Source organism: Stenella coeruleoalba (assembly GCF_951394435.1).
Source record: "Stenella coeruleoalba genome assembly, chromosome: X".
Classification (NCBI taxonomy): domain Eukaryota; kingdom Metazoa; phylum Chordata; class Mammalia; order Artiodactyla; family Delphinidae; genus Stenella; species Stenella coeruleoalba.
In genome coordinates this window covers 104,960,707-104,979,150 of record NC_137152.1, presented here as the reverse complement: position 1 = coordinate 104,979,150, position 18,444 = coordinate 104,960,707, and the positions used below count along the sequence as shown (strand labels likewise).

The 18,444-nt window shown below is 35.1% G+C and overlaps 1 protein-coding gene across 7 annotated transcripts in view; it reads left to right on the top strand.

The window, feature by feature from the left end:
- The window catches only part of SMARCA1 (SNF2 related chromatin remodeling ATPase 1), a 74,564-nt gene that overhangs the window by 48,298 nt on the left and 7,822 nt on the right, over positions 1-18,444 (top strand). For all 7 annotated transcript variants that reach the window (XM_079911552.1, XM_079911555.1, XM_079911549.1 and 4 more), the window contains 4 exons: positions 1,110-1,232; positions 3,243-3,375; positions 5,922-6,040; positions 6,162-6,374. In XM_079911552.1, coding sequence (XP_079767678.1) covers positions 1,110-1,232; positions 3,243-3,375; positions 5,922-6,040; positions 6,162-6,374 — 588 coding nt within the window. The remainder of the gene's footprint in view (positions 1-1,109; positions 1,233-3,242; positions 3,376-5,921; positions 6,041-6,161; positions 6,375-18,444) is intronic.

Sequence of the window (18,444 nt, the reverse complement as noted above, 5' to 3'; positions counted from 1 at the left end):
TTATGATAGGTGTGCCTTCCAAACAGTGGAAGGCTTACTGCCAACCCTGTTCTTGCCATGTTTGATGGATGCTATAAAATGTACTATACATGTTATATACCTGCCCTCGTAAATCAATGTGCTGCATTGTCACTGCAGATGCACATAAAAATGATGTGAGGCTTTGCGCTGAGTGACTTAGTTTATCACTCCATACAATGAATGCTGCTTTATACTGCTGAACTGTATGGGTTGTCTAAGTTCATGGTGACACACTGAGGCCCCTGGGACTACAGTTTTGAGATACAAATGACTGGCTGACTGCTTGCTTCCTTGTAGAGCTGAGCTTCTGTCCTCAGTCTTTTGAACTTGAGCTCTCTTCTTCTCAGTTGCCAGTGTATTGCAGCTCTATATACTATGCAGCGCTGTATAGTATACGCTATACCTTCTGTTGCTCACTGCTACTGTAGTTTTTTCCCCTTGACTGCAGGTCCCATCACAGCTGTTTGTGTGCTTTGCTTACCCCTTCCCTCTTATATATAGTCTCTATTTTTTTTTTTTGCTTCTTCATTATCCTGTCACTCTTTCAGTCTTTGCATTTTATGTGAAGATGCTGTCTCTTTCCATATCCTGGAAGGCAATAAAAGTACTCCTTTCTTTTTGCATGTTGAACTGATTAGAGCATTGGATGCAATCTTCAGGTGCATTGCCACTTCTATACCCTGGTCTGTATTGCCAGGTGAATATGGGCTCTTTTTGTACTACCCAACTTTTTGTTTCTGGGCTTGAGATTTTATTGTATAATGTTGGTGTTGGGGATAATGATATTATTATTACCATGTATTACCATATCATAAGGATTTTTTTGTTCCACAGTGTAATTAAGTCTAGAATATAATGTAGCATTTAGCTGTAACTGGTTTTTAACTGTAAAGTACCACGTGGCACATTTAAGAACAGTTCTACTTCGGTAATATCATGGTAGTAGAAATGTGGAGAGGGTCATGTGTCATTCTGGTATGACTTGATTTTGTTTACTGCTGAACTAACTCTAAATATTGATACAAGTATGTATACCCTTAATTAATTTTTCTCAACAGTTTACTCATAACACACCTCTTGATTCTTAGGTCCCAAGGAATCCTGATATCCCAAATCCAGCTGTGGCTCAAAGAGAGGAGCAAAAAAAGATTGATGGAGCTGAACCTCTTACACCAGAAGAGACTGAAGAAAAGGAAAAACTTCTCACACAAGTAACATATTTTAAGTGATTGAAATACTTCTAGTCAACGAATAGAAAAAAAGATATTATAAATTACACTTACTTTTTATTGTATGGGCCTGGTACCCTGATTGGACACACCAACACAACTCAGGGCTATTTTGTAAACATACATTTAGACCAAATATCCCTATTTTTTTAATTCCTTTTATAGAATACACTCTTTTAGAAATACTAAAAAATATATAAATGCAAAATATAGGTGTCAATTATAAGAAATAAGACATGCATTTTATCAATTATAGTAAAGTCAGTTAATCCACATATGAATCCTGATAGACAGTAATTACTAGCATATTCTTGAAAATTTAAATTTATTTTATTGATTGTGAACTGTCCTCTGAAATTATACTCTACTAATCTTTTATTTATGGAATGATTTCATAATCCTCAAAATGCCTTATATTCTTTCTTGAAAAGAACTTTAATACAATGATGAGAAATTTCTGAAACTATAAAAGGTGCTCATTGTATAGTTAAAAGCTAATAGTTAATAAGTAGGGAACATTTCGATTTGAACAACATATTAATGCTTTCTGGTCATTGTTGCTTTAATGAGTTTTACGAGTGTCATACTTCCAAAATAATCTGTAGAAGATAAAAAGAATTACAGTGCAAAAGATCCTTGGAAAATAATAAAGAAACGTGTACTGTATGATACCACCTTAGTATAGAAAGTAGCCAGCAAGATTTATTTATTCAACAAATTCTTTTGAACAATATGCAAAGCACAGTGCTAGGAAATTTTCCACATTAATTATTGAAAGATAGTTTTTATATTTATATCCTATTTATTATATAGGTCTTTTCTTTGTTATAACATGTAATTTTATTGAATGAAGTTTTACAAATTACATTCATAATTTTTGAGCCACATGCCTGGAAGTCATAAAGTTTAGTTTGAAAATGTAATTGCAACTGGTTGAATATTAGGACTTACCACAGAATAAAGTAAAACATTTAAATATTCATGATTTTTTTTCAAAATTTATTTCCTGAACACAAAAATAAAGTTATGGTCTTAGACTGTTACTTGGCTTGCAGTATATTGTGAATGTACAATATATTGTGAATATACAGTCTCAACTGAGAAATTGCTTTAGTTTGTAATTAGAAACAAAATCAATTTTTTGCCCCTCCTAGTACTTGAAGTCATCTTTAATCACCTTTCTCTACTGCCCTAAATAATTAATCTTTTAAAAAATCATGGGAGTACAAAGGAACAAAATATGGGGTAATCTAAAATCTTTATCAACTAACGCCTAGGGATAGAGTTTTGCTCTGTCAAGGGTATCACATTTATGTGGGTGGGGACTTGAGGAGTGGAAGACAAAAATTTGATCTTGTGACTTCAAATAAATACCAAAGAGACTTAAAACACTGATTGGTCGAACTGTTCTATCTTTTAGGAAAGAAATTGAGCAGGCCCCATAACATTCTGTTTATCGAATCCTATTTATGAATATAATTTTGAACAGAAATTATTTGTTCACAGTAGTTTGGAATGATGTAAAGAGCTACAAAAATTTTTCTTCAGTCTTTTTTTTTCCTTCATGTATTTCTTTGATTTAATGCATACACATTTTTTCTTAATTTACATGGGAATAAGTCTGTGAAAAAAATGAAGTACTGGAATATCCAGGACTTCAGCATTTACATTAGTATTTTAATTTTAATGCATTTGTATTTTAATGTAGTAGGCATCTATAAAATACGGAGTTAAAAACTACACAATATCTTGGAGCTATAAATCAGTTTTTAGTACTTGGAGGGAAGTATATTCTCTTCATGATAGAAAAGCAGTTATTAGTAACACTAACTCAACTTTTGATTCCAACATAAAACACCTGGGATTTTATAAGAAGGAAAATTTTAAGCCTTTTGAACTGTTTTTAATGTATCATTGTATAGAACTAAATAGAACAATATTTGGATTGGTTGATTTAACCTCTATTGATGATGCTTAATTTTTTGTTCACAGGGATTCACAAACTGGACTAAGCGAGATTTTAATCAGTTTATTAAAGCTAATGAGAAGTATGGAAGAGATGACATTGATAATATAGCTCGAGAGGTGGAGGGCAAATCTCCTGAGGAGGTCATGGAATATTCAGGTTTGTATACAACTACAAAAATGGTGTTTAATTGTAACCTTATGCATTTCTTTAGTGTCAATTTAACTTTACCTTTGTTCAGAGACCTTTAGACTTTTATGAATAAACTGTAAGTGAAAGTATAAAATATAATTGTATTTCTATGAAAAGATTATAAGATTTATCAAAACAAATTGCTGTGGTTCCTACTAGTTAGCTAATAGAGCCAAGTATAGCACTGATAAAACAAGGGTAGCTATTGGATGAGCACTGGCAAAATGCCTACTTTCCCACGTCTGGAATTTGATCATCTTCTGGGCAAGTCAAGTCTAAGGCTTCAGTTTCAGTGGATGGAATTAGTGTCTTTCTAGGTTGTCCTTGAAGTAGAGAATTCCTATAAGGTCCTTTTAGATCCTCAAACACTCTCAGGGTTCTAGTTTGCTCCAGGCAAGTTATGTGTGGATTCTGCTAACTCCAGTCAAGCTGGAGTGGATCTGAAAAGACTGCTTGAATAAACCTGTTGATTGGTCCTAGAATCAGTTCCTTCTCTTACTTAGCTGTGTCTTTGGTCTTGACCAGAACTAGATTAGGTGCTGAAGCATATGGAGTTAATATTGATTTCCATGTCACAGTGCATCCAACCTCAGGCTTCTGAAAAGAAATCTTATTAAAATAGGTAAATATGTCTAGTAAATTTTCTTTATGTAGAAGAACATAGGAAGTTTCTAAAATCCAATTAGATTGAGCTCTCAAATTTAGTCTGAATATCAGCTGTATAGAATCTAGGGCATTTTTTTTCCCCATAGAAACAATGTTACAAAGTAGGTTTAGGTTTCTGAGCTAGCCTCTCAAAGCCTATTTAGCCTAACAACTGAAATTCTGCATTTTTGCCATGAAAAATAGTAGGGAGGAAACATTGAAATACTACTAAATAGACCAAAGATTAATATAGATTAGGCACAATTTTTAATTTATTTATAGTGCTAATGCTTGAATAAATCCATGTTTAATTAGAGAACACTTTTTTTTCTTTTGGAAATTTGAAAGGGTCTTCTGGTGATTGCCAGGGACTTGAGAGATGGATTACATTTGAGTTTTTATTTCGTGTAGTATAACATCAAGTCTATGAACGTCCTTTACTTTGATAACAGTATAACATTACTACTACTACCCTTAAAATTTATCACATAAGTTTAGGACATTTGGGGGCTTAAAGAGGGGAAAAATAGAGGAGAGAGAGAAATTTTAGCAGCAAGAGTTGAATGAAAGGAATATAAAAGGATATGTGCAGAGAGATTTTCTGAAGTAGAATTTTCTTCAAAAGTTAGGAAGGGGGATAGCATCAGTATGTATGAAATTGCAAGAAAAAAAATGATTTAAAAAGATATCACGTCGGGACTTCCATGGTGGTCCAGTGGCTAAGACTCCGTGCTCTCAATGCAGGGGGCCTGGGTTCGATCCCTGGTCAGGGAGCTAGATCCCACGTGCCGCAACTAAGACCTGGCGCAGCCAAATGAATAAATAAATATTTTTAAAAAGAGCTTATTTAAAAAAAAATACCATGTCAGATGTTCCCTCAAATTGACAGCAAGCCAGGTAGCATGACTAGCTCAGGGCAGCTTAATTGGGACCAAGTCAGAGGATGGGGAGATTTGAATGAATTTATGTAGTTGGTTGCAATAAAAGATGAAATGTGTACAGTTGGCTGTTTGTGGTATCTTATTCATAGTAGGTGTTTAAATTGTGTTGAATGAATAAGTGAGAGAATGAATAAATGAATACAGGTGCTTATAAAAATCAGAGTACTGACATTCCTTTCTTGATAGACTCTAAAAATGAAAAAATTTGAGAATGTAGACTATGTCATTAGAGGGCCTCTCACTGAAGTCATAAGATGTGACATTAATGCAGCCAGATCATTTAGCTCATTTATAAAATTTGGGTGACTTGGCTTTCCTTTTTTTTAAAGAGAAAAGGCTATTCCAAGTAAGTTTAAAAAACAAGCTGTATGTCACTGGAAATACTGTAAGAATAGTGAGTGGTTCCAAAAGCGAAGTAACAGTTTCAGTAGAAATTGCTGCTTTATAGGAAGTTTGATTGACCTGTTGATAATAGTTTCGTTTTTATTTTTGCTTGCTAGGAAACTATGTTCTCTAAGTTTATATGACCACCCTGTCTTCTTTTTCACTTTATGTGTTTGGTGCCTTCTATATAATGTTTGAATAAAAGCATAGCTTAAATCAGTATCTGTAGTAATATCTTTTGAAATTCTGGTCACCTGGGATGGATAATTAAAAACTTCGTAATATTTCATGAAAGGAAAATCACTAACCTAAAACCTCCTTGTTGAGGTCTTACTTTTAAATGGAAGGAGGTATTTAATACCCCTCATTTATTACACCTTAGGAGTATTTAATAATTGAACGTATATATACAGATGAATTTGAATCTTAATTATAAACAGTGTAAGTTCACTGTATCCTTTCCTGCTAATTCTTCATTCTACAGTTCCTTGGATTCACTTACTTAAGATGATAGAATTGTAAAGTAATAACTCTGTTTTTCAGCTGTATTTTGGGAACGTTGCAATGAATTACAGGACATTGAGAAAATTATGGCTCAAATTGAACGTGGAGAAGCAAGAATCCAACGAAGGATCAGTATCAAGAAAGCCCTGGATGCCAAAGTAGTATATTTCATAATTGTCGAATTACCAATAGATTGTTTTAATTGATTAAATGGTGATTAGCTTTGACTTATTATTATTGCACATTTAGTCAAAAGCACTATTTTGTTTAAATCTACAGATTGCAAGATACAAGGCTCCATTTCATCAGTTACGTATTCAGTATGGAACCAGCAAAGGAAAGAACTATACTGAGGAAGAAGATAGATTCTTGATTTGTATGTTACACAAAATGGGCTTTGATAGAGAAAACGTGTATGAAGAATTAAGACAGTGTGTTCGGAATGCTCCTCAGTTTAGATTTGACTGGTTTATCAAGTCTAGAACCGCCATGGTACGTATTCCTTTCTTACTTATTTCCTCCAACTTTTTCTTTTGAAAAATTTCAAATATCATACATCCTTTACTTAGATTCTCTAATTCTTAACATTTTGCCACGCTGGCTTTCTCCTCTCACTAGTATATGTGTGTATATACTTATACATACATACATGGCATCTATCTATAGATATAGAATCTATATATTGTATTCAGAAATACAGATCTGTGCTTTATATTCATTAATCTATATACAGATCTATATTTCTGAACCATTTGAAAGTAAGTCACAGACATCATGAGTGTTCACCTCTAAATACTTCAGCATTTATCTCCTAAATATAAAAATAATATTTTCCTACATGAGCACAGTACCATCATCCTACCTGAAAATGTTAACGTTGATTCAGTAATGTCATCTAGTATACAGTCCATGTACAGAATTTTCCAGTTGTCCCGAAAGTGTCTCTCATAGCTGTTTTTTTAAATTGATGAGCCAGTCAGGGTTCACATATTGCATTTGGTTGAGTCTCTTTAGTCTCTTCAGTCTACAACTTTTTGTTTTTCGTGACAATGACTTTTTGAAGGTACCCAGACTCATTTTGTAGAATGCCCAACATGTATCTCATTGTTTGCTCACTGTTAGATTTAGGTTAAGCATTTTCGGCAGGAATGCTGCCTAAGTGATGTGTATTTCTCATTGCATCACATCAGTAGGCTCATTATGTCAGGATGTCACATTCTTGGTGATGCTGAGTTTGATTACTTGGTTAATATGGTGACCATCAGAGCTCTTCACTTTAAAGGTAGTTTCCCCTTTGTCATGAGGCAGGTGATACTTGAGACTGTGTGAATAACTTAAGGATTTATTTTTAATGAGAAGGAATTGTTGCCTAAGTACAGTTTTTATAAGAATATTATGAGACAGAATAATTAAGAAGAGATTTTATTTTTAGCTTCATGCAATTTACTGTTACTTTCTAACATGAATTGTGTTCCTGTTAAATCCTAGTGCTGCTTAGCAGTGTTCTTGCTGATATTGAAATAAATGCCACATGTTTTTAATGTTGGCATTGTCAGTCTTTTGTTAGCCGAGGTAATTAAGACAAAAGTAGATTCATACAGCCTAAACATTAAAAGTAACCGGAAACTAACAATCTAAACAGTGAGCATTTTTCTTTAGTTTCTGTCTATCGTAAATGTTTTCTCGGCCAAAAGTTCATAGGGGTGTGAAGCAATGCTGAACATTTTGTTTGACCCATTTTATATTTTCAGTTCAAGTTGAAAAAAGAAAAGAAAAATCTGAGTTGCTATACTGAAGATGCTAATTTTGGTGGATGCTTTTATAAGATCAGATATTTCTTAAAATTTTAACACAAATTTAGAGGGTTCCTGGATTGTTATTAGAATGTGTCTGTCAAGTTTATGGAATACATAATGCTGGGAGAGGTAGCAAATACTTTGGATCAAGCCAGAATCCAAAAGGAACTAGAGAAATTGGAATGATGGATTGATTGAATCTCCCTTGCAGCATGACAACTGTAGGGATGAATGTAAAGTGCTATACTTGTACAAAAGAATAGGAAGAGGTGTATATGTTAATAAGATACAGTAGGAAGAATTGAGAAAAGAATAAAAAAGATAGGAATTAATCTGTAGCATGAAGGGCTGAGGTTGGATGTAGGGAAGAGTTGTTTGACAGGGTTCTTTGGATGGTTGAAATAGATTATTGAAGAACAGTGTTAAATAGCTTTCTATTAGCTTTGAAAATGAGATTCTATTTTGACAGTCTGAAGACTTTGGCAGTGAGCTAGTTGGCCTTTTAAGGTGCCTTCTAGCTCGGTGCATCTATGACCATGTTTAGCAGAGAACTCCTTTCAAAAGCCATGCATTTAAAACTTTTAGCCATTTGGGGTTTTATGCGTGTAATGATCTGATTTAGAGCGGCATCAGCAGCTTGTAAAAGACAAATGCCCACCTGCATTTGTTGATGAATCATGTTTTCGATCATACATGCCCTTTTATGTGATGGAACATTTGCTGAATTTTGAGTATTATTTCAGTGATAGTTTACTAATTTTTTAAAAGGTTGAGTTTAATGCTGTTTCAGTTTCTGGAAACATTAAAGCAGTCGGATGAAACAGATTCAAAAGAGCAAGGAAAATCTTACATTATTTGTAATATGAACATGACTGTAGAACTACATACATAACCTTATTTCATTTTCCGTGAAGAAACCCAGTGTATTATTAACAACCACTAGATGTCTCTCAACTCCCTTGTAAAGAATCTTTTCTTCCATCTTTCAACAAAACATTTATCTCTTTCTTTACCAAGAGGTTTAAATATCTAATGTATGTTTTCCAAAGAGTGGATATTAACTACATACGTGATTGAAAAATGAAACTTTTATTTTGTCTGTTAAAAATGAAGACAATTCTGTCCTTAATTATGTTCTGGAAGGTGGAATTTATGATTTGTAAAGAATCTTTAAAAACACATAGTAGTTTATTTCATATTAAATATTTTAGTCCAGAGTTTTTGTTAACTTTTCTACTATATTATTTCCCTCCTAGTTAATGGATAATTTTTGCTTATATTTCTGGATTTAGAATATAAGAAATATATTTTAAAATATGCATGAATATATTTAGATCATCTTTTTGGAATGTTTCATGCTAATAAAAATCATTAGGGAATTAAAGAAATGGATTACTATTATTTCTAGATGATCTCTTTTCCCCTCATTTTAAATAATTGATCTTGTATAGTGAATCACATTCACAATCTAGGAAGTGAAACTTCCCCCTTGAAAGAGGCATTTGTGATTTCCAAAATTAAAATAATTTGCTTCATTGAAAAACCCCGTCTTAGAAATAACAGGGGATGTAATTTGATTCATTATATGAGTGTATCACTGTGTTCAAATTAAAATTTTATTAATGATTAAACTTTAAACTTAGCTTATTACTAAAGAAACTATCTTTAAAAACATAATCTTGCTTAAAGATGACTCTTTCCCAGTGACACCAATAAATAGTGTGAAATACTTAGGGGAAAAAAAAGAAACCTTGGTAGTTATATTTTATTCAGAGATCTCAAAGTACTGAATTCATGGCTTCTGACTTAACAGTCTTAAAGTACTTAAAGGCATGAACCTCCACTTCTAAATATGCCGCATTTTGAAAGCCTTCAGCTAAAGGTTGAAAATTTCTTTGAGGCTCTTCTCCATTCAAAAATGCTGGCTATACAAAAGAAAAAATGAGTTTTAGTTCTGTTTCTCTGTGCTAAAAAGACTGTGATTTCTTTCTCTGAGAACTTGTGTGGTCTTTAAGTAAGTAATCAGTCTCTATTGAACTACATAAACAAGTAGGAAGGATATGATCAATTTAGATTTTTAAGCTCAGAGTACATGAATTGCCCTACCATTTTCCTTCTAAGAAAAAAGTGTATTATAATGAGGTCTTAGTCTTAGGGCATTAAAAAACTATCAGAATTAAAAGGACCTTTGCCAGATGACTGTAAGAGGAAAAGATAATACTTTGTATTTATATACTACCTTTTATATATAAGGTTGCCAATCCCTTTACCAACATTAGCTCATTAATTCCTTTTAGGGAATGAATGTCAGGGCATTATCTCTGTTCATTTAGTGACAGACTAACGTGACTGGGAGATTTGAAAAGAATCTGAGAATTCTAAAATATCTAGCACATTAGTTTACTGGAAAGGACATATTGAAAGTATCCAAAGTTTAATCAGTAATTCTTTGGACCTGCTTAGGTTCTTTTAAGTACTTAAAGGAGAAAAAGCAGAATTTGGCTCTCTGAAATAAAGAACATTTCTTGATATAGCCACTATGCTTCCTCCGCAGGGTTGCTTTGACTCTTAATTTTAGTTTAAAAATATTCTTACTTTTTAGCCTCTAGGAAGCTTTTTCCTTTCCTCTCCTGGCCTCGCAAGAAGCTCCATGTACATAGCCCGTGGCCATGGACTTTAGAGTTGAATCAGAGTATTAGTAATTAGTTATTACAATTACCCTGCCTTTTGTAGTAGTTTAAATGAATTTTTGGGGTAGTATCTCAGAGAGAGAATCACACACTGTTGTATACAATGTAATAAAAATTTCATGTTATTGCTGTTTGTTTTCAAATCACAGCTTTATTATTAATGAAAGTGTTCCTTATTTAAAATTAAGAACATGACATTCCTCATCAGAATTGTAGGAGAAAAAATACTATTTAGAAAATATTGCTATAGCTCTTTATTAGCTTGCCTCCCTTTTTATAGGTTTATCATTGATAGTAAACGTTAACTAAATTATTAGTTCAGCACAGGATATTTGATAAATTATCTGTCCAGTCAGAGAAGGATTTTCTTTCTAGATACTTTAGAAAAACAAAAGTCAAATTAAAAATTTTCCAAACTGTTTTATAGTCACAATAACACTTTTGTTTGTTGCTTATGCAGCACAGCCTAGGAAATTTTATGAAGAAGGCCACTCATGATTTTTAATTTTGTGTATTAGTGCTTAATTGTGTGATAACAGCTAATATTGATTTCTTAGAGCATTACATTCTTAATGAAATGTGAGGATATGAATTAGTACATTATTCACAAAATTGGTAAAATGTAAAATTAATGATGGGTTCTTCTTGACTGTAGAATTATGAAAATATTAAAATATATTTATGCTTATAGGGATATATTGTTTCCTAATGTGCTTGAAAGACTAAAATGTCCCTTTCAGCCTTAATTTTCAGAAAGGTCCTGTATAGAGGTATGTACAGAAGGGGTTGTGTTTAACTTTACCTTGAGGGTTAGGTCAGAGGAATGGCTTCATAGAAGAGGTCCTTCTTGGAACTGAGTCTTGAATGACCAGGAAGGAGTTGGCCCTGGGACTGTGGAAACAGCATGTGCAAAGGTAGAAACAAGCACAGCACATTAAGAAACTGCAAGTAGGTTGTGCTGGAGTGTGAGTAGGGAAGTTCTGGAAGATGAGGAAGGAGCTGGCAGCGAAATTACGAAGAGCCCTGTCCTTGGTATTGAACTTTGGTCATTATTCTATAGGAAATGGGGAGTCATTGAAAGATTTTAACAGGGCAGTGACATGGTCAGATTTACATTTTAGATATACTGTTCTGTGGAAATGGGCAAATGTCTACCTCAACTACCATATAGGCTGACGATTCCCAAATTTATCTCTCTGTCTTTTCTCTGTTCCTCCTCTTTTTTTACTTCCCTTGGCTATTATAGCACCATCTGCCCCAGAGTCATTTTTTACTGCTGCTCTCTTAACTATCAGGTGCAAATGGTTACACCTAAAAGTACCAGCATAACCCTTGCACAAAGTAGGCATTCAGTGAATAAATGAGCATGGAACTTTCGTACTTCAGTTTGCTTCTATCTCATAGACCCCTACAGTTGGATCAGATTTGGATAGAATGTGAAGAAATGTAGCAACGGGTTTGAGTTCTTTTTTCTTTTCCTTTCCTTTCTTTTATTTTCATCTACCTTTTTCTAATGATAGACTTTACTTGGCTGTAATCCCTGCAGCTTTTGTTTGAGTAGCCAGTTGTAAATATCATGTGTTTTATTAGTAACTGTAGTGTTTGATTTAAGACTGAGTTGTTCTAACAATCTGAAATACGATACATGCACTAACAGGAGTTTGTTTTATGTATTTATGTATTGTGAAGAGGTGATGTGACATTTTACAAATAGCGATGTTTAAGTAGCAGCAGTTAGGTAAGACTATCATAACATTTGATACTTGTTTAAGAAATGTAGGATATATTTCTTAATTATTATTATTAGAATATATAACTCCCATCTAACTACCAGTGTACTTGGGCCCTGAGATTTTAGTATAGAATGCCATTGCTTTTTGTTAGTATGATAGAGGTTCCAAAGTGACAAAGAACCTAGGAAATATACCACAGAATGTATAGTTGAAGGTATCAGTTCCCAAAGGTAAAGTATAGGGAGTTTATGAAAGAGCAAAGGAGAAACAAACACCCATTTTGTTTTACTAAGAACTGTAGAAGATTCTGACTTTATAGAACCACCTACCAATTTAGATGTGCAGATGTGGAGTGCAATTTATTATTTATTTTTTTTGCTTTTGCTCATTCACCTGCTTTTGACTTTCAACCATAACGGGCAGCGACCTTCTGTCATTCAGACTTAGGCAGGCTTAGTGTCTAGGATTTTAGTACATAGGAAATGTAATGTGGAGTCTCTTTAATCTCTTTCAATAAGTCACTTCAAGTCTACTGATGCTTTCTGTGCCTTTTGAATTGATGCTTTGAAGCTGGGTATTGGGGCAGAGGATGTTTGAACTTGGTGCCTGGCGTGATTGATATTCACCACACAGTACAGGGCAGCGCCACTTACTGCAAACATCCCATTATTTATTAAATAAAGGTAGAGATACATATCCTAGTATTCAAAAGTTGAAACTTGGGTGACTTTGCATTGAATGGAATTATAAACTATTAAAAAGATACGGAAAACCAAGGCAGACAGTTTGTTTAAAGTCAATCTAAAGACTAGTTTAAAACAGGGCTTGGCAAACTGCAGCCCTTTACCTGTTTTTGTACGGCCTGCAAGCCAAGAATGATTTTTACATTTTCAAATGGTTGAAAGAAAATCAAAAGAAGACTGTCTTGTGACATGTGAAAATTATACAAAATTCAGATTTTAGCATCTGTAAAGTTTTATGGGAACCCAGCCACACGCATTCATTTATGCATCGTTTATGGCTGCTTTCATGCTGCAATGGCAGAGCTGAGTGGTCGTGACAGAGACCATGTGGTCTACAAAGCTGACAGTATTTACTGTTTGGCTCTTCACAGAAAGGATGTGCTGACCCGTGGTTTAAAAGAATGTGTAAGAAAGGTGGAAGGAAAGAAATAATATAACCAAGGGTAGACATAAGTGTTATACAGTCCTTCAAGAAAAGTGTTAAATGAAGGATGGGTAAAGGGGGAGGCTATTTGGCCTAAAAGAGGGATGTCTGGCAGGTCTGGTGGTAATTGCAGTGATTGTGATGGAGCCATGAGAGCTGCCTTGTAGTATTTGAAAGATTGTCATACAGAAGAGGGAATCAGCTTGTTCAATTTGACTACAAAATCAGCTTGTTCAATTTGACTACAAAAATCAGCTTGTTCAGTTTGCATAAGGGAACACTTTTAACTTGTCCGAAGGTGGGATAGACAGCTTTGGGAGGTAGTGAGTACCCCGTCATTGGAAGAATTCAGACAAGCTGAATAGCTAATTAGTAAGGACCTAGTAGAAGGGATTCAGCATCAACCTGAATAATTTTTAAAGGTCCTTTCCAATCTTGAGATTCAGTAATTTTATGAGCTCCCACTATTGAGACTCTGTATCAAGGGAAGATTTCAGAGTGCAAAATACACCTTTGATTACATGACGACTCCTGCTCAACAATCATCAGTGAGATCCTTTTGTCAACTGAATTAAGTAAAATTGCTTAGTTCTTTGTTTTTAGCTTCTGGGTTCTTTGTATTTTGACTCAAACTTAGTCTTATCTATCACTCTTACCCTGCACAGCATTTCCCAAGTTGGTTTCTACCAAACATTGTTCCAGGATTTGCAAATACGGTAAGTCCCTTACATACGAACGAGTTCCATTCCGAGAGTGCGTTCGTAAGTCCAATTTCTTTGTTAAGTCCAACAAAGTTAGCCTAGGTACCCAACTAACACAATCGGCTATATAGTACTACTGTAATAGGTTTATAATACTTTTCACACAAATAATACATAAAAAATAGAAAAAATCAAACATTTTAAATCTTACAGTATAGTACCTTGAAAAGTACAGTAGTACAGTATAATAGCTGGCATATAGGGGCTGGCATCGAGTGAACAGGCAAGAAGAGTTACTGACTGTAGGAGGGAGAGGAGGTGGGAGATGGTAGAGCTGAAGGATCATCAGCAGTAGGAGATGGAGGGCAAGCTGCAAGATGGAACGCAAGTTCGCATCTTTGAAAGTTCTCGGTTTGTATGTAGGGGCCTTACTGTATACAATATGCAGAACAGGGTTCTGTGTTCAAATAAATTTGGGAAATGGCTGATACTGAATCCTGCCTGTGACACTTCCAACCTACATTAGAATGCTAAAAGCTCTGAGAAGTCCTGCCATGAAGAAATTTGTTTAACCTTTTAAAAATCTAGCATTTCCTGCGCATGTGTGAACACAAAGTACTTTTTTTTCCTTTGGCCACAGCTATTAACACTGCAGAACAGTTTCCCATTTGCCATTTTCCCACTCTCTTCTGTTGTCTTTATTGTTTTTGTATCTCCTCTCTTCCTCTTGTGTGCTATTTTTCTCCCTCCAATTTCATTCCTAAATCCAGCATGGGGAAATCGTGAGAGAAAGAGATAATTAGACTACAGAATTGTGGAAACAGTTTGAGAGCACATGAACCACTCCCTGTAATCCGAGGAAAATAGGAAGATTAAAAAGGTACAAGAATCTAGGGGGATATGTATGTGAAAGGCGAAATTATATGAGATATAAGTGCTTTTGACATCATGAAATTTCTCATAGTCATTTCATAGTCACTTAGTTATTCAAAACATGAATCACTATTTTATTGGTAATCTGGCCTCCTTGTAATTTCTGGTGTTAGCTCGTGCTCTGTTTATGATACCATCTGTTTAGTTAGGCAGTCTTCAAGCATGTGAATAAAAGATGGGGTTGGTATCTTTAGAGAAAGTGGCATTACCTATGCTAGGAAGGTAACGTCCAGACTCACTCATTCCTTGGTGCCTTTCTCCAGAGAGTTAGATTATTTTTCTGTCTGTAGTTAGTGACAGGTTAAAAGGAATGAAGGTAAGAACTTATTATACAGTCGATTTATAATCATTTTGAAATATTCTATTTCACTGCATATGAGACTGTCTCAAAAGTGTTAGTTTTTTTCTGAATCACCCATTATGAACCATGAATATGTATCTAAAGATATCTGCAGTCACAGGCAACTATTACTTACTGAGAATAATAATAGCCAGAGGGTATAGCTTAATGATTCAAGAATCAGCTTCACATAAAGACTCTATCTAGTCTCCCTAGAAACCAACAATCAAATCTCATCGGGGTCAACTTAGCCCTTTCTATAATAGATAAATTGAATAACATGCTGTTTAATTTGTATGTGTGTTACTGAATGAAGCTGTGAAGAGTGTTTGGTCTGCATATTAAAGATACCACTATTGTTTTGGTAAGTAAGGAAAATTCCAGTGTTATTTTTCCTAAATTATTTAACCTTGGGTAATTGAGGATGCACAAGAAACATGAATGTACCAGTGTTTTGTAAGGTTATTTTTAATAGTCAAACAATAATTTGTTAATGAAGAATTTTTTTCTGGCTAGACTATCTTTGGTTTTCTGCCTTCTTTTGGGCTTGAATTTTACAGAGTAGAAAATGCTTGAATAGTTGATAATATTTCTGTATGCCATTTTTCTAGCTTTTATTTGGAAAGATAAAACTGTATTTAAAAAATTTGCCATTTCTTAAAAATGTTAGATTGCCTAAGGCCTAAATGTTCATTGCAGAAAATTTAGAAAATACATGCTAGTATAAAGAAGAAAATAAAAGTTACCATTGCTCCTATTTCCAGAAATAGCTGCTGTTAACCACTATAACACTGTATGTAGTTAGTACTCGCTCAGATATTCCTGCTGTGTATATACATATATAGTAAGTTGTGTATATATGTATATGGTAATTGACAAAGTACCCAAAATTTAGTTCCCAGTATTTCTCTGCTAAAAATGGCACTGCTCTAAATATTCTTCTGTAAATCGTTGTATACGTCTCTTATTGCCTTACATTAAGCATCTAGGAGTGGAATTGTTCATTCAAAGAGTATGAAATTTTTAAGATGTATCATTGATATTCCCAAATTGCTTTCTAGAAAGATATTATTTTAGTCTGCTTGGGCTGCCATAACACAGTACTGTAGATGGGGTGGCTTAAACAAATTTCTCATGGCTTTGGAGACTGGAAGTCCAAGATCAGGGTGCCGGGAGGATTGGTTTCTGGTGAGGCCTTTCTCCCTAGCTTGTAGATGGAGTCGTCTTGCTGTGTCCTCACATGACCCTTTCTGTGTGAGTGGAGAGAGAGAGAGAGAGAAGAGGGATCTCTGGGTGTCTCTTCCTCTTGTAATACCAGACCTATCGGATTAGGGCCCCACCCTTATGACTTCATTTAACCTTAATTACCTCCATAAAGGCCCTCTCTCCAAACACAGTCACACTGCAGGGGTGTTAAGACTTCAACTTACAGATTTTGTGGAGGGCACAATTTTTAACTTTGGCATCCCATCATCAATGAATGAGAGCTCCCATTTCATCTTATTGCCAACACCAGATACACACACCACACATACACACACACACACACACACACACACACACACACACACACTTGCATGAACGTGTCATTGCTAATTTAATAAATATATCATTGTTTTACTTTGCATTTCTTTGAAAAAATTTTAATATATGGACATTTTAATTTTTTATGAGTTTTAAAAAATATTTATTTTATTTATTTATTTTTATTAATTTTTTTGGCTGCATCGGGTCTTAGTCACGGCACACAGGATCTTCGTTGAGGCATGCAGGATCTTCTGTTATGGCACGCAGTCTCTTCGTTGCGGTGCTCAGGCTTCTATCTAGTTGCAGCATGCAGGTTTTCTCTCTCTTGTTGTGGTGCGTGGGCTCTGTAGTTTGCGGCACACAGGCTCTCTTGTTGAGGCGCGCAAGCTCAGTAGTTGTGGCACATGGGCTTAGCTGCCCTGCGGCATGTGGGATCTTAGTTCCCCGACCAGGGATGGAACCCGCGTCTCCTGCATTGGAAGGCGATTCTTTACCACTGGACCACCAGGGGAGTCCTATGAGTTTTCTATTCTTGTACTTGGACCATTTTTTGGTTGGAGTTCTTAATTGCCAATAAATCTACATTTTTATTTGAGGGTTTAGCTGCTTTATATTTTATCCATTTTTTTTTTTGGGGGGGTACGCGGGCCTCTCATTGTTGTGGCCTCTCCATTGAGGAGCACAGGCTCCGGACGTGCGGGGTCAGCGGCCATGGCTCATGGGCCCAGCCGCTCCGCAGCATGTGGGATCTTCCCGGACCGGGGCACGAACCAGCGTCCCCCGCATCGGCAGGCAGACTCCCAACCACTGCGCCGCCAGGGAACCCCCAGATATTTTTGCTTATACAAAAAAGAAATCATTTTTAAATGTTATTTATCCTTTGATATTAAACTTATTTACCTTTAAAATACAGCAAAGTGTACAGGGTTAATATATATGAGCATCCATACTAATCATATGTTTAATGCTCATCATATGTTCATAAAAACTGTTTATCGTTTGGATGCATTGATTTGCTGGCAGTGAAATATAGGTAGTGGCAAGGTTAATGCGGAATCTTTCCAGCTATTGCTTGCTCTGAATTAACAAATGCATCAGCGTTTCCTGAGACGCCCTCCTCAGAACTCTGATCCCACAAGATGTCCTTTGAGAAGGGAGTTCTGCTGTTTGAATAGCTTGGGGAATTGCTTGCTTCTTACATCGCCTACCCTAGTGGTTGACAGTGCTCATTAGGAACTTAAAGGCTATGAGCAGCCCTGTAGAAAAGAAATCTGTTTGACTTTTGTAAACTGAGTACTTCCAAAATGTGCTTTGACAATAGGACATCCTCTTATTTTTTTGTTTATGTGATTTTTGTTAACTTTTTGTTTCAAAATACTTACAGTTCACAGGAAGTTGTAAAGAAATGTACAGGGAGGGCCCATGCACCCTTCACCAAGTTTTCCCAGATGGTAACATATTCCATAAATACAGTAGTGTCACAACCAGGAAATTGACATTAGTACCATCCACAGAGCTTATTCAGATTTCATTGGTTATAGATGCACTTGTGTGTGTGTGTGGGGGGGTGCGCACACACGTGTGTGTAGTTCAGTGCAATTTTATCACAGGTAGGTACGTGTAACTAGCACCACCGCAAGACTTCCTTGTGCTAGCTCTTTATAGTCACACCCAC